The 13,829-nt window shown below is 43.6% G+C and overlaps 1 protein-coding gene across 2 annotated transcripts in view; it reads left to right on the plus strand.

Moving 5' to 3' along the window:
- AEBP1 (AE binding protein 1) overlaps positions 1 to 13,829 on the plus strand; it is a 230,595-nt gene that overhangs the window by 176,510 nt on the left and 40,256 nt on the right. For both annotated transcript variants that reach the window (XM_069214248.1, XM_069214249.1), the window contains one exon: positions 7,430 to 7,574. In XM_069214248.1, coding sequence (XP_069070349.1) covers positions 7,430 to 7,574 — 145 coding nt within the window. The remainder of the gene's footprint in view (positions 1 to 7,429; positions 7,575 to 13,829) is intronic.

Genomic DNA, 13,829 nt, shown 5'->3' on the forward strand with positions numbered 1-13,829 from the left:
GATATCCATGGCTATTCTCTCCCACGGATGTTTGGGGAGCCCCACCGGGTGTGTGGTTGTCTCCTGGACTGCATGTGACTTATCACTGCAAGCAAAAAGGATACAAACAAGGACAAATCTCTCAATTTGTCTATCCATTCCCAGCCACCAGAAGTCCATACGGGCTTTTCTTTTCATCGCAGATATACCCCCATGTCCCTCATGAAGTAGTTTTATGAATCTTTCTCTTAATTCATTTGGGACTACCAGTCTTTCACCTCTCTTCACAATACCTCCTTCCACAGACAATATGTCCAGACGTTTTTGAACACTGTTAGATCTTGTTCCAATTTCCAACCATGTACCTTAGGCAAAGCATCTATCAGTTTCCCAAATAACTGATCTTCTGAAATTGCTTTCTCCACTCATCTTCACTAATAGCACCACAGATATCAGTCACGTCTACCACCATCCACTCATCCTCTTCAACTAATCTGTCATCTTCCAACGGCAATGTGGACAAGCAGTCCACATTGATTCTCTTTATACCCGGAACATACTTCATTGTAAAGATGTATTCTTGGAGATGAGATAGCCATTTCGCTATACGAGGTGTGGCTTTTCCAGAACCTGTGGTGTTAAAGAGATCCACCAATGGTTTGAAGTCTGTTCTAAGTTTGAATTTTACACCCCATACATATGTCTGGAAGTGTATGTCTGGAAGAGTATGTGCTTCCTGTCCCCTTTAAGGTGCCCGATGCAAATGCTATTACCCTCTCTTTCCCTTCATGTACTTGTCCCAGGACTGACTGAGTCCATAATTACTGGCATCAGTCACTATTATAGTTCTATTCTCAGGATCGAAAGGTCTTAAGGCTGCCACTTTCGCTATAGACTTTTTTACATTCTCAAGTGCTTCTTGGCATTCTTCTAACCAATCATTTTTGTTTCCCTTTTTCATCGAATTATGCAATGCCTGAACTTTATCAGTGTAATGATATACAAATTTTGCATAATACTCCGTAACGATCTTAGCTGATTCTTATCTTGTGGAGCAGATGCTTTCTTAATGGCCTCAACTAAACTGGCTTAACTCCTTCTTGGGTAATGGTATGTCCCACGTATTCTACTTCCTTCATACTAAATTTGCACCTATCCAAACTTATGGTGAGTCCTGCTTTTTCCATCCTTTGCAGTACATCCCTTAGAATGTTGTCATGCTGGCTCTTGCACACACCTCAGATCAATACATTGTCCTGGAATACCAGCACATTTGATAGATCCTCCGAAACATCCTGCATTACTCTCTGAAAAGCAGCTGACGCAGCAGCTAGACCAAAGGGCATGCAAATAAATTGAAAAGCTCCTTCTGGTATAATGATTGACGTCAAGTATCTGGAACCTTTCTCTAATAACACCTGTTGATAAGCACTGGATAGGTCTAAAGTGGTATAACACTTTACTCCCTTTATACTCGCTCACATTTCCTTTATGCGGGGAAGAGGATGACGGTCAATCCAAATACTGTTTTTTTAACTCTCTCCAGTCTACACACATTTCAATTTTCCCATTGGGCTTCTTAGCAATCACAATCGGACTTAACCATTCTGAAGCCTCAATGTTTGATAATGCCTTCCTTTCACAACCTCTGTAATTCTTTTTTTTAAAAGCCTCTCAGTGCAAGCGGAACATTACGTACCTTGTGTACTCTGCACACCGTCCTTGCTTTCAGCACAATATGGTGCTCAAACTTCTTCAAGCAACCTAACTCTTTCATGAATAATGTAGGAAATTTGTTGCCCCATTCATTCTCATCATAGAACGTTGTTGACCGTATTTGTTTAGGGTGACTGGGATTTAAGATCCTGTCTAAAGCACGTTGCTCCTTCCTTCCCAATAAGGATATTTATTTCTCAATAACATACACCTTCCCTTTACCTTTTCTGTCTTGAAATTCCAAATTCGCTATATAATAACCTAAAATTGGCAACGTACCACCACAATATCCCTCTAGTTATACATCAGCTGGGTACAATTTATCAGTTCCCAGATTCTCCCATGTAAATTTGTCTATGAGAGTAAACAGGGAACAAGAATCTGCCCAGACTTGCACTTCTTTTCCATGTACTTGAATTACCCACTTGGGGGGTGCAATAACTATCCTTTTTCACTTTGGACCCTTCGCACTCTGGTGGTTCCATTCCATATACTACCAACACGTCTACATCCTCTTCATCACTTTCACATGATATCTCATAACTTTCTGTCATATTCTTCTTGTCTACCAAATTTACCAATGTCTTGAACTTTGTAATTTCAGACATTCTACAGACTCTTGCAAAGTGCCCAATTTTTTTTACATTTATAACATTTGATTTTGGCTGCAGGACAATGATCTGTCTCAGCTGTGTTTAAGACTTCCACACCTGAAACAAGCATTTGTCTTCGCTCCTTCTTGAGCTCTTCTTTTAGTTTTTTATCTGTCATCAGCTTTCTTTACTGCTATTTTCACTAAATCAATTTCATTTATTTTTCCTTCATAGCTTTCTTTCCTTATCCCAACGCCACCCAATTCCCTTACAAACTAGATGTGTTTTCCATCCGTTTGGCCACATCAATGGTTTTGTCTAAGGTGGAATTTTTTTTTGGATCTTAACATTATGCATCCTATTTATTATCTGATCTCTTATAACCTCAGCTCTAAGATCTTTGAACTCAAATGTTACTGTTAGTCTTCCCAAGTTTGCTACATACTGTCTTTATGCATTTGAGCTCAGGTAGAAAAGTGTATGTTTCCACTACTATACTATCTTTTCCCCCATTCCCCCCTAATTTTACTCTAAAGATTTTAGGCTTCTTCACATTCATCTTCTTCATTGTCTGACCCTGCATCTATAATTCTTCTTTCTAAGGTAGTTCTGGGTAAGGTTTTCAGTACTTTTCTCCCTTCGAAACCTAAACAATGTTTAAGGATTGCTTACTTCCTGTTGGCTGCATATTGCCTATCACCTATGGCTTCCAAACAAGTTTCAAAAGTTTCCTTCCAATCTTCCCACCCTATGCAAGGTTGTCCTGGATTTTGTAAAAACACTGGTGGCAGGCATAGATTGGGATGCCATCTCAAGTAATTATATTCCTATTTGGATATACTTTATACACTACACTGCTTTACTCAGCCTGGTTGGAAAACCTTTCAGACAATTCTCTCAAACAAATACTCTCAATATTTGCATTTCACTGAATTTAAACTGTTGTCTCTATGCTGGAATGAATGTATCATTAATAAACAAAAATTCATTGACAGACGGTATATCCAGTGTGTGGTTGGAAACAGTTAATTTCAATTATAGTCATCTTTGAAATCTTCCTCCATGCTTATTTCTTTTTTAGGTAGAGAGTGTGGAAAGGGTGTGCCTGTCACTGGTTTCCTAGATACAATTTTGACAAACAGGCATCATTGGTTAATCCTGGCTAGGGTGTGCCTGCCACTGATGCTTCACACAATGCTTCCTTTTACAGCAAGAAAATGCTTTCAACTGATCGCGTTATGTTTCCGGCTCACACATAACAGGTGTCAGCTGGTTGCTAAGATACTGACTCTGGAAGTTTTCCACTGTGTCACACGCTCCATCATGATCTGCTTGAGGCTTACAACATCAGGACTACACGCCTAGATAGTTGCCATGAGCTGCCTGAGAGCCCTCCTCCTAATTCGAACAACTGTTCAGAGGCACACATTCGGTTTGTTTTCCACAGGCTAGAGAGTGCGCCTCAAATTCAAAAGACGCAGGTTAGTCCGTTTTTTGATTTTCTGAGGCCCGACAATGCCCCCGACTTCCTCTAATCTGCCAAACACGCGCCTTATTCTAGAAAAGCAAGGCCATCTCATGCCTAATTTTAAGGGTGACTATCATCATACAAGTTCACTCAGCCAGGATATTTCATAGATATCAGCCTACTTTGTCCTCTTTCTGCCTTTCTTAAAGCGCAGTTCAGCCACCAACATCAGCATCTTGAGCAACAAGTCAATCTGCTTTATAACTGATCCAGGAGTCGTATTAACTCAGTATATCTTTGCAAAAGTTTCTTTCATCAATCCTTGTCTTCTCCAGGGTCCTCTTAATGCCATCCCACCATCGTCACCAATTTTGGGAAGACAAATGCCAAAATTTTATTGAATAAACAACTTGATTGGAGCTACATATAATGGCCCCTAATCAGCTACTGATCCCTGGCAACTGTCTGCCTGCTCAGCTTCTCGGATTCCCATGCCGGATTCCAGAAGTGGAAGTACTCTAGTTGCCTGGAAACAGCATCACTGAGCAAGGTACAGCACCATACAGAAACACATATAAATGTATCACTTTACAGAATTTAACACATTAGAATATAACAGCTTCAACATTCAAAAATAGTCTGAATGCTAGCCTGCCTCATAAACATCTGCCAGTCATATTAACCTTCAGTACTATCTAATATGATTTATCACTAAGTCACCACTTTCTTCACCATCGGACATGCTGGAATTCTACCTTCTGCAATCTTTTGTGAATTTGTCAAGCCGTGCCTACCTGTTCTTCGGCACGGAAGCTTTCTTAGATTCACATGCTTTAATTACTCCCCATTTCAGCAATAACATTGTCAAAATGGCCATGGGCCCAAACATCCATACTTTAGCATATTTTACTTTACCTCCTGCCAGATGCTCATCAGATGTCTTAGATATTCTACTGCATGCTGAATGTGAGGGTGTTCCCTGACAGAGCCCAGCCTCTATCTGGCATATTTACCTCAGAAAATCAAAAGTCACATGTTCTCCTCCCTTGAACGACCTGCCAGACTAAAGAGTGTGTTTTGGGGAAATGTTCATTTGGGACGGGAGGAGGCTTCTGTGACATTGCTAAGCTTTCCTCAGAAAGAGAATAAATCTCTCTTCAAGGCCTGTTTGGACTATGATTTAAATAAATTGTTTGTGGATTATCTGCACCTTCCTTAAATGCACTTAAAACCTTTATTTAAAACACAAGCCATCCAAATATGTAATCTGTAACACTTTTTCTTCAAACTCTCTTTGCACTGAGAAAGGCGTCTAACCTAAATCTTCCAAAAGCAGCAGAGAGATGCGTCCCCATACTAGGAATGGCCCCACCTCAGTTGATGATTCTGCAAGAAGTGTCCCTTCAGCAACTTCTTCTAAAAAAGAGAGAGAAGATCAAATACTTGCAGATGCCGAGGTATTCACCAAGGAAGCACCTGTAACAGCAGTTTCTGCCTGGAAAAAGCAGTTAGCTTCTCTTGATGCAGCCAAATACCATGCTGACTCTGTGCCCAAAAAGTGGGAACAAAAACTGCTGTGGCAGTTTTTTAGTACCTCTCTTTCTGAAACCTGCTTAAAGACAAAGGGCAAAACCTTGTCAGCAGTGAAGCTACCATTGATGAGCAGCACGCATTGATGGCCACCTAGTTGTCAGTTTCATCATTGGAGGTCACTTCATCATCAACGGCCACCTCATCATTGAAAGGCACCTCATCGTTGACAGGCATCTCATCACCAACGAGCACCTCGTCATCGACAGGCACTTTATTGTTGATGAGCACTTTGTTAACAAAAATCACCTCATCAATAGTCGACAGTTGCTTCTTAATCGTTGGAAGCTTTGCCATCTACAGTGCAGCTTGCCCCAGGAAGGTTGGATTTTTTTGGCCACATCGAAACACCACAGTCTCTCAAAGTCTCTTTGAGCTTCACAAAAGTGGTTCGCCAATTAAAGTCTTGGAGCATTCATCCTACTGTCATTTTGGATACAGTGGATGAAGAAGATTTGGAAGATATCCTTTCAGGTAATGACCAATCCCCGACTGCTTATGGCTCACAACAAAAGAGTGTTCAATATGTGTCTGAATATGAGTTGGAACCACCACAGGATGTGTGTTATTGTGAAGGTCAGTATCATTATGATGGCTCAGTGAATTATTAAGACTATGAACCTTCTTATGAACAATCCTATCACTGGTGCAGATACTTCTAGAGGTTGCACAGGTCCCCCTGGATTTCTTCAAATGATTCAAAATCTCGCTTCTCTCTGCTAGCAGCCTATGCCTCACGCTAGTCAGTCTTAATGGCCAGTACAACATCTAGGTTCCTTCCATTCCACCTCAACTCCCTGCTTCCATCTCAGCAAACTCCACTTCTGCTACGGCAACCTCCGCTACCCGAGCTTTAGGAGGATTGTGAGTGCTCACTGCATTCACTTCAGTGGCTAAAGTTTGAATAGTTTCAAATGAAGTAAATGTGCTTCCAAATAGACACTGTTCTTGGGCTAGTGCTATTTTGACATTGTTACTTGCTGTTTTAAACTACTGGCGATTTCTAACCTGATGGTGGGGACAAATTCAATTATATTAATCTATGAAACATACCAATCCTGGAGAAAAGTAGCTATCAGTAAAGATGTTGTTAGTTTGTCATATACCCTACTAACTTAACCTCGTTTCTGACCACCCTGCCCTTTCCCTGTTCTACCCATTCTTCTACCCCTCTCTACCCATTATTCCTACACGACTAACTGACAACTACATTGCCTTCACTTTCTATCACACCTCCCATTACTGCTGGCCTTAACTACTGCTGGATGCTAATTTTGCTTAACACTGCCAATAACCTTCCTTAGGAGCCACTCCCCCTTCTGTTTACTCTGTTTATCAACATGACAAGATTCTACTTTATTGTACTACACGGTAAGTAATTGTTTTTAAGAGGAAATCATTAGTTTTAGATGATATTGAATCTCAGAAACCCACTCCTGAAAATGTTTTCCATGATTCTCTTTCTATTTTACTATCAAAAGCCTCTTATGTAGCTTATATTACTCATTTCACTGTAGTGCCTGGCTGATGTAACCATCTCTTTTCTGGTTTGTCATCTGTGTGACTGTGAAAGACAATGTACTACGTTATAAATGTTATGTCATGTATAACCGGGATATGTGTTTAAAATGCTAACCGCAAAGCGCTGCAATGTCCCTCTTCCTGATTCTGCACTAATGAAAACCTCTAAAATAAATACACAAATAAATAAAAAGATAGCTCCACATTAAATGAATATCACCAGTATTGCTTATAAAACATTCTAATAGAAATAGAAATACAGTATGGTTATGATACTTGCTAATTAAAATACAATAAATGTCAGTGGCAAAGAAAAGCAATGGAGAGGTCTCATAGTTCATCAGAGAGTGATGAGCCCACCCAGGAGACCTCTCAGGCTGCAAAACGAGAGTTACTGGTCTGACTCCTGACTGGGCCAACCCAATCTTCCATTCGAGCCCCTATAAACAAGTGCTTACAGATAGACAATAGGCAAAATGTTTCAGTGTTGAAAAACGGCATAGATAGATATAAACGATGAATTATTATTAATTATGTTATTAATATTATAAATACATTCCAGCTCTTCTACGGAAATGTGGACAAGGACACACCTGTGAAGAGTGAGTTCCCGGAACCTGTGGTTGCTCGTTTTATCCGGATTTACCCGCAGAGTTGGAATGGAAGCCTCTGCCTGCGCCTCGAGGTGTTGGGCTGCCCCGTCTCAAGTAAGAACAACCAGGAAGTGGGGTGGAAAGCTTCTATGGGTTAATGCACTGTGGCGGTTCTGCCGTTTGGGCGGAAGAGCGTTGCCACCTGGCCAGCAGCGGCAGCCGCAAAACCTTTTTAAAAAACAATAATAAACTATGGCCCTGATTTAAACTTTTTGGTGCAAAACTGCACCAACGCAGTTTTGCACCAAAAAGTTTAGCACCGGCTTGCACCATTTCTGTGCACCAGCCGGGCACCATATTTATGGAATGGTGCAAGCTGGTGCAAAGGGTAGGCTAGCGTCAAAACAAGTGACGTTAGCCGGGTGGGGCTGGTGGTATGGAAGAAGGGGGGTTTGCACCAAACAATGACGTTAGCCAGGTTAGAGTAAAACAAAAATTACTCTAACCAGCCTAGCGTTATTTTCTGACGCAAAACCATCCATACCACATGACTCCTGTCTTAGAAAAGACAGGAGTCATGCCCACCACCCCAAAGACCAGCACAGGGGGCCACTTCAGGGCCCCCAATGGCACGTTAAAAGAAAAATACTTACCTGTACTTGCCTATACTTATCTGGGATGGGCTCCCCATCCTCCGCTGTCCCTATGGTGTGGGTAGGGGTGTCCCTGGGGCCTGGGGAGGGCACCTGTGGGTTATTCCATGGTGTTCCACCACAGAAATAGGCCCACAGGTTCCCTAACACTTGCCCTGACTCAGGTGTTAAATAATGGTGCAAAGCAAGCTTTGCACCATTATTTGACCCCTCCTCCCCCCAGTACATTATTTTAGCACGGGGATAAATATGGTGCTAAGGCCATAGAGTTATTTTTTTAATAGGAACGCCTACTTTGCATCTCATTGACACAAAGTAGGTTCCACGTCCAAAGAATTAATTTAACTTCATAAATTTGGTGCTAGACGGGTCTAGCGCCAAAGTATTAATATGGAGTTGGTTTTGCACTGAATTTGCGTAAATAAATGACGCAAATTTGGGGCAAAACAAGTATAAATATGCCCCTATGTTTATTATCATTTTCTTTGAAAGGTGCGAGGCCACAGGGTGACGTGCGATAAGGGGGAGTGCTCAGCACTCCCCCTTCACAGCACATGTGTGTTTGGCCGGCCGTCTCTGGCCGGCCAAACACACATGTGCTGTAGGCTCCCCGTCTGCCTGTGCGCACCCTCCCTGGCGCTCCCAGCCAATCCTAACGCTGCTCTGAGCAGCATCAGGATTGGCGCAGGGCAGGCTGGGAGCCTGTGCCTGCAGCAAGGAGTGGCGAGGGACAGAGGAGCGGCGGAAGAGGTAAGTGATTTTTCTTTTTAATTAAATAAAATGTTTATTCCCTCTCCCCCCGCACCTCCCCACCCCCGCACCTTTCGTGGCCCGCGAGCCGCTACTGTTGATGCACCTAATGTACCATGTACTGTGTCCAAACAATACCGGATTTTTGAGTCACCTACACCGGCCCCCCTCTAATCTACTCAAACTAGGGGTTCAGTCTCTCTGACCTTATTTTGTCTTTCTGCAGAACTAGAAACTGATGGCAAGACGGACTTCATCTGTCTGCACTAACCACCCTCCTGAGTTCTTAACTGCCACCCTTACCACGGCATCGAGTCCTTGAATTCCTGAGTGTCTTCTGCATGAGTAATTGGCTTCTTCAGTAACTGTGTATTAAACTCTCGACTCCTTCAGTAACCACCCTTTGAGTGTTTACCTCCTGCACTTACCCCACTGGTGACACTTGCAGCAGTCCCTTGCGGGAGGTCCCAAGACCCTAGTAATCTCTGATTGAGGTCTTGGCTTTCACTCGCTACTTTGTTGAGATCTTCACCCCAGTACGTTAGTCTCCCAGGTACTAATAATATTGCCTAGATATTCCTGTTTCAGTTGAACTTGGTCCACGCCTTGCCGGATCGTTGTTCCCAATCAGAAATCTGTGTAGGTGTAGGGCCTCTTCTTTCACTGACACTTTCTCGGTGGTTAATGGCATTATTAAGTACAGACCCTAGGATGTGGCCCTAGAGTATAATGGAAGGTTATTGGACTAGCAGAATCCAAAGAATGCATGTTCTTCTCACGATAGGGCCTTCCCCCCACCGTCTTCATCAGAAGAGGCACTCGCCTTCCAACACCTGGAAAGTTTGCATTCCCGGAGTTACATTAGAAGCCTATCTCGTGATCCTCAGTCAAGAGTTAGGTGTCTGTGTCTGTATCCAGATGTCTTTGAACAATATGCACTCATTTTGCCGGTGGTCAGGGAGCCATTTTATGACTCTATATAATCATATGCTGTGCTTCGTCATTACCTGTGTGTACATAAAATAGATTCTTTGCTGGAATTCAGTGGATGCCGAATGGATTTTAGTTCCCCAAACGAATTTTATTGTGGGACTAGGTTCCAGTCCAGTATTATGTAGACAATGGGACACACTGTAAAAGTTCAGCAATCATGCTGGCACGTGTTCAGAGTGGGCTCTGCCCCCACCACTTAGCAGCCTGTGGCTTACAGGGTGGCAGTAGAACTTAAGGTGCATACCCAAGCCCCATGTTCACCTCATAGTCCACCTTAAAATGGCTCAATTTAGTGCCCATTAGTTTTTATGTTGCCAGACTTAATTCCTGGCTGCCAACAGGGTTGGACGTCAAAGGCAAACAAGCTGGATACTGTCACACCACCCACCAGATACAGTATGCTTTTACAAGGTAGCCAAGGGATAAATTGAGTTACAAAAGCATTTTATTTTCTTAAGACGTTTTTACAGAGGTGCATATATTTGCTCCTGCTACATTAATGAACCCCAACAAGAACTGTCAATGCTGATAACCGTTGTCCTGCGATAGTGAACGTACAATGATTGTAGCGTGTGTTGCTGTAGATACGAATGCTCTGCATAATCCTGACATCTAGTGGTGGGTTCTGATGTTTGCATGTTGTTCTAAAACAGTGGTCTTCTAACATTTTAATGTGTCCCACCAGTGAAAAAAAAATCACGGTGCCCCCCTCCGAATTGTTCACAATTATTCTATTAAAATGGCAATCTTTAAATATGTCTGCACTTATTTAAACATTGCAGTTACGTTTTGTTAAACGTTGCAGTAAAATACATGATGCCAAACATACTATTCTGTTCAGGCAGGCCTTACTAACATGTACATGTATCCACAGTATGATTATTAGAAGTAGGCCTGTGGATTTTGAAGAGTATTTGGAGCCCCTTCCCTTTTGACTCTTACTCCTAACTTGGATATAAATGACAAAACATGTCAGTGATGGCCCATTACAGAGCACTTTACTGCTGCTCACTCTTTTACCTTAAAACAAAGCACTGTTATTAGCATAATTCTTCTTTTAGCCAGAGCGTGGTGCCCTGTCTGGGATCACTTGAGGACGTCCCCCAGCTTTGAAGACCGCAGTTCTAAGTGGTCTTTCAACTCACAAGGTATATAGTGGCTCTTTCCTTAGCTATCCAGCGCCTGGGCAACTGCTCCATGCTAGATTTAGGGGCATATTTATACTCTGTTTGTGCCGGATTTGCGTCGTTTTTTTTTACGCAAATCCGACGCAAAGCTAACTCCATATTTATACTTTGGCGTTAGACCCGTCTAGCGCCAAAGATCTTGGCGTTTGCGTCATTTTTTAGCGTGGACACCTACCTTGCGTTAATTATATGCAAGGTAGGCGTTACCTTCTAAAAATTACTCTAAGGCTTGTGCGCCTTATTTAAACTCACGTGCAAAAATGACGCACAGGAGTGGGCGGACCTTAAAAAATGACGCCCAGCCACTTTTGCGTCATTTTTTAACGCCTGGTCAGGGCAGGCGTTAAGGGACCTGTGGGCTCGGAAGGAGCCCAGAGGTGCCCTCCCATGCCCCCAGGGACACCCCCTGCCACCCTTGCCCACCCCAGGAGGACGCCCAAGGATGGAGGGACCCATCCCAGGGAAGTAGAGGTAAGTTGGGGTAAGTATTTTATTCGTAATTTTTTTGTGGCATGGGGGGCCTGATTTGCCACTATGCCCAATGACCATGCCCAGGGGACATAAGTCCCCTGGGCATGGCCATTGGGCAAGGGGACATGACTCCTGTCTTTGCTAAGACAGGAGTAATTTCAATGGGGGTTGGGCGTCAAAAAAAATTGCGCAAATCGGGTCGAGGCTAAAATTTTGCCTCAGCCTGACTTGCCCCATTTTTTGACGCCCAAGCTCCTTTTTCCCCTTACGCCGGCGCCGCCTGGTGTGAGTCATTTTTTTTGACGCACACCAGTCAGCTGCGCCGGCTAACGTCATTCAATAAATAAGGCGCCCGCATGGCGCTTTGGAATGGCGTTAGCCGGCGTTAAAATTTTTGCCGCACAACTGCGTTGGCGCAGTTGTGCGTCAAAAAGTATAAATATGGCCCTTAATTTTTCCTGCTTTCGACTTTGGACGTGCACGGCCAGAGATCACAGCTCTGTGCATTTCCAAGCTTCTATTTCGGCCCAGCCGTCTATTCTTTGACTCAGACATTTAGAAAAATACCTTCATTGCCTTTCCTCCAACTATTACCTTCTAGAAAGGGTCTGCATGAACTCAAGGCATTGCTGGGCCTTGGGCATCGCACCCTTATCCTCAGTGACCTCAATGTTTTTTTTGGCAGAGAATTTACACAGGGTGATGGAACAGATGCCCTTAGAAACTGTCTTTTATGCTACACGAAGTTCCCCTAGACGATCGCCACTAGGTGTGTAGCCTCTGTCTGTCTCCTGACCACAACTACACCATGTGCGAGGACTGCCTGACCTCCCATTCGAAGAAGCCTCTTCGGTGGGCACACCACAAGATGCAGAGGTAGTCTTCCAACGACACCCCAGACATCTGTGGTAGCAGCCTTTCTTTGACATTGAAGAGGCAAAAAGGCTGGCCCTCAGGACTTCAGAGCTACCAACAATAACCTAGCCTAGAAGCCATCTTCTCCCCTGTCTCCAACTTCAAGCACAAAGACCTCCAGGCGCCTAGGGACTCCAAACCTTCTGGACCTTGAATGAAGACCTCTGCACAGAGAGTAATTATTGCTGAAGTTGAACCACACATCAAGCTTCCCAAAAGGCTGATGCTACCCTGGTTACAGGTGTTACCTCGTTAGTCACAAAAGCACATCAGAGGCCAAAGCCAGCCTCTGCTTCAAAGCCACCATCAGCATCGTAGACACCATCGCTTTCCAAAGCACTTTTGTATCCCAAAGCAACACCCTCTGTGCATCAGTGCCAAAGACATTGGTGTGGGAGACAACTTCAGATCCGAAGCATGCACTGGCCTCCAAGCCATTGAAGCCAAAGATGCCCGTGGCTCCGGTCTTCAATGAATCCGAGCAAACTCTCCTTCAACGCCTCCAAGAGTAATTGAACGCAAGACAAAAATGCATCTTCATCCATCCCCACACCAGTGAAATTTCCACAACGGTACCTCCAAAGCTATTAAAGGCTTTGCTTTACAAGTGAAAGCCCACATTTGAGGAGGGACTTGTCCTAGAGCCTCTCCCGATGCCAAAACACTAGAAGTGCAAGGACAAGGACACTGCCTTATCTTGCCTGGGCCTCCTTCTACACTGCTTTCCCTTCCAGCACCTTCTCATCTATCACAGCTTTCATATTCACCTGAAGGTTCCCTCATTTGCCATGTGTACAGGCCAGACCTTTCATCCAGGTGACCCGAGGACACACCATTTGATCCTGTGCCCACTGATGTCCCGTGGGCCGACTATGATGTTGATCCCCCGGGGGATCCAGCTAGGTTGTTACCCCCAGATGGCACAACCCCCTACCATTAGGTCATTCAAAAGGCTGCCACTTTCCACAATGTGGATATGCACATCCTCAATGAGGACATCAATATCCTTGCTGGGATCTTATCTCAATCGGAGCAGACAGTTCAGTTTTTGCCCAAGCTCAAAGGGTTGCTGAAGTTGAGAAATCAGCCACAGACATATTCAAGGAGTCAGTCAAAGCCAGGATGGTAACACATAGAGTGGATAAAAAATATAGGGCCGAAAGGATTTAGCATTTCTTAACTGACTGAATCGCAATTTTGTTCCATTAGGAAATGCTAAATTGCCTTTTCAGATGTTCACATCTTTTTATCAATCACAGTGCTAAATGCTGCATTACATAACATGCTAAACACGTCAGTGGTCATCATGCACAGCTTAACAACATTCCTCTCATAGGATCAAAAAGTAAGCCAACACTCTTCTGAATACTATACACAGTGTGGCATGGAGCCAGTGGAGT

Source organism: Pleurodeles waltl, chromosome 11 (assembly GCF_031143425.1).
Source record: "Pleurodeles waltl isolate 20211129_DDA chromosome 11, aPleWal1.hap1.20221129, whole genome shotgun sequence".
Taxonomy (NCBI): domain Eukaryota; kingdom Metazoa; phylum Chordata; class Amphibia; order Caudata; family Salamandridae; genus Pleurodeles; species Pleurodeles waltl.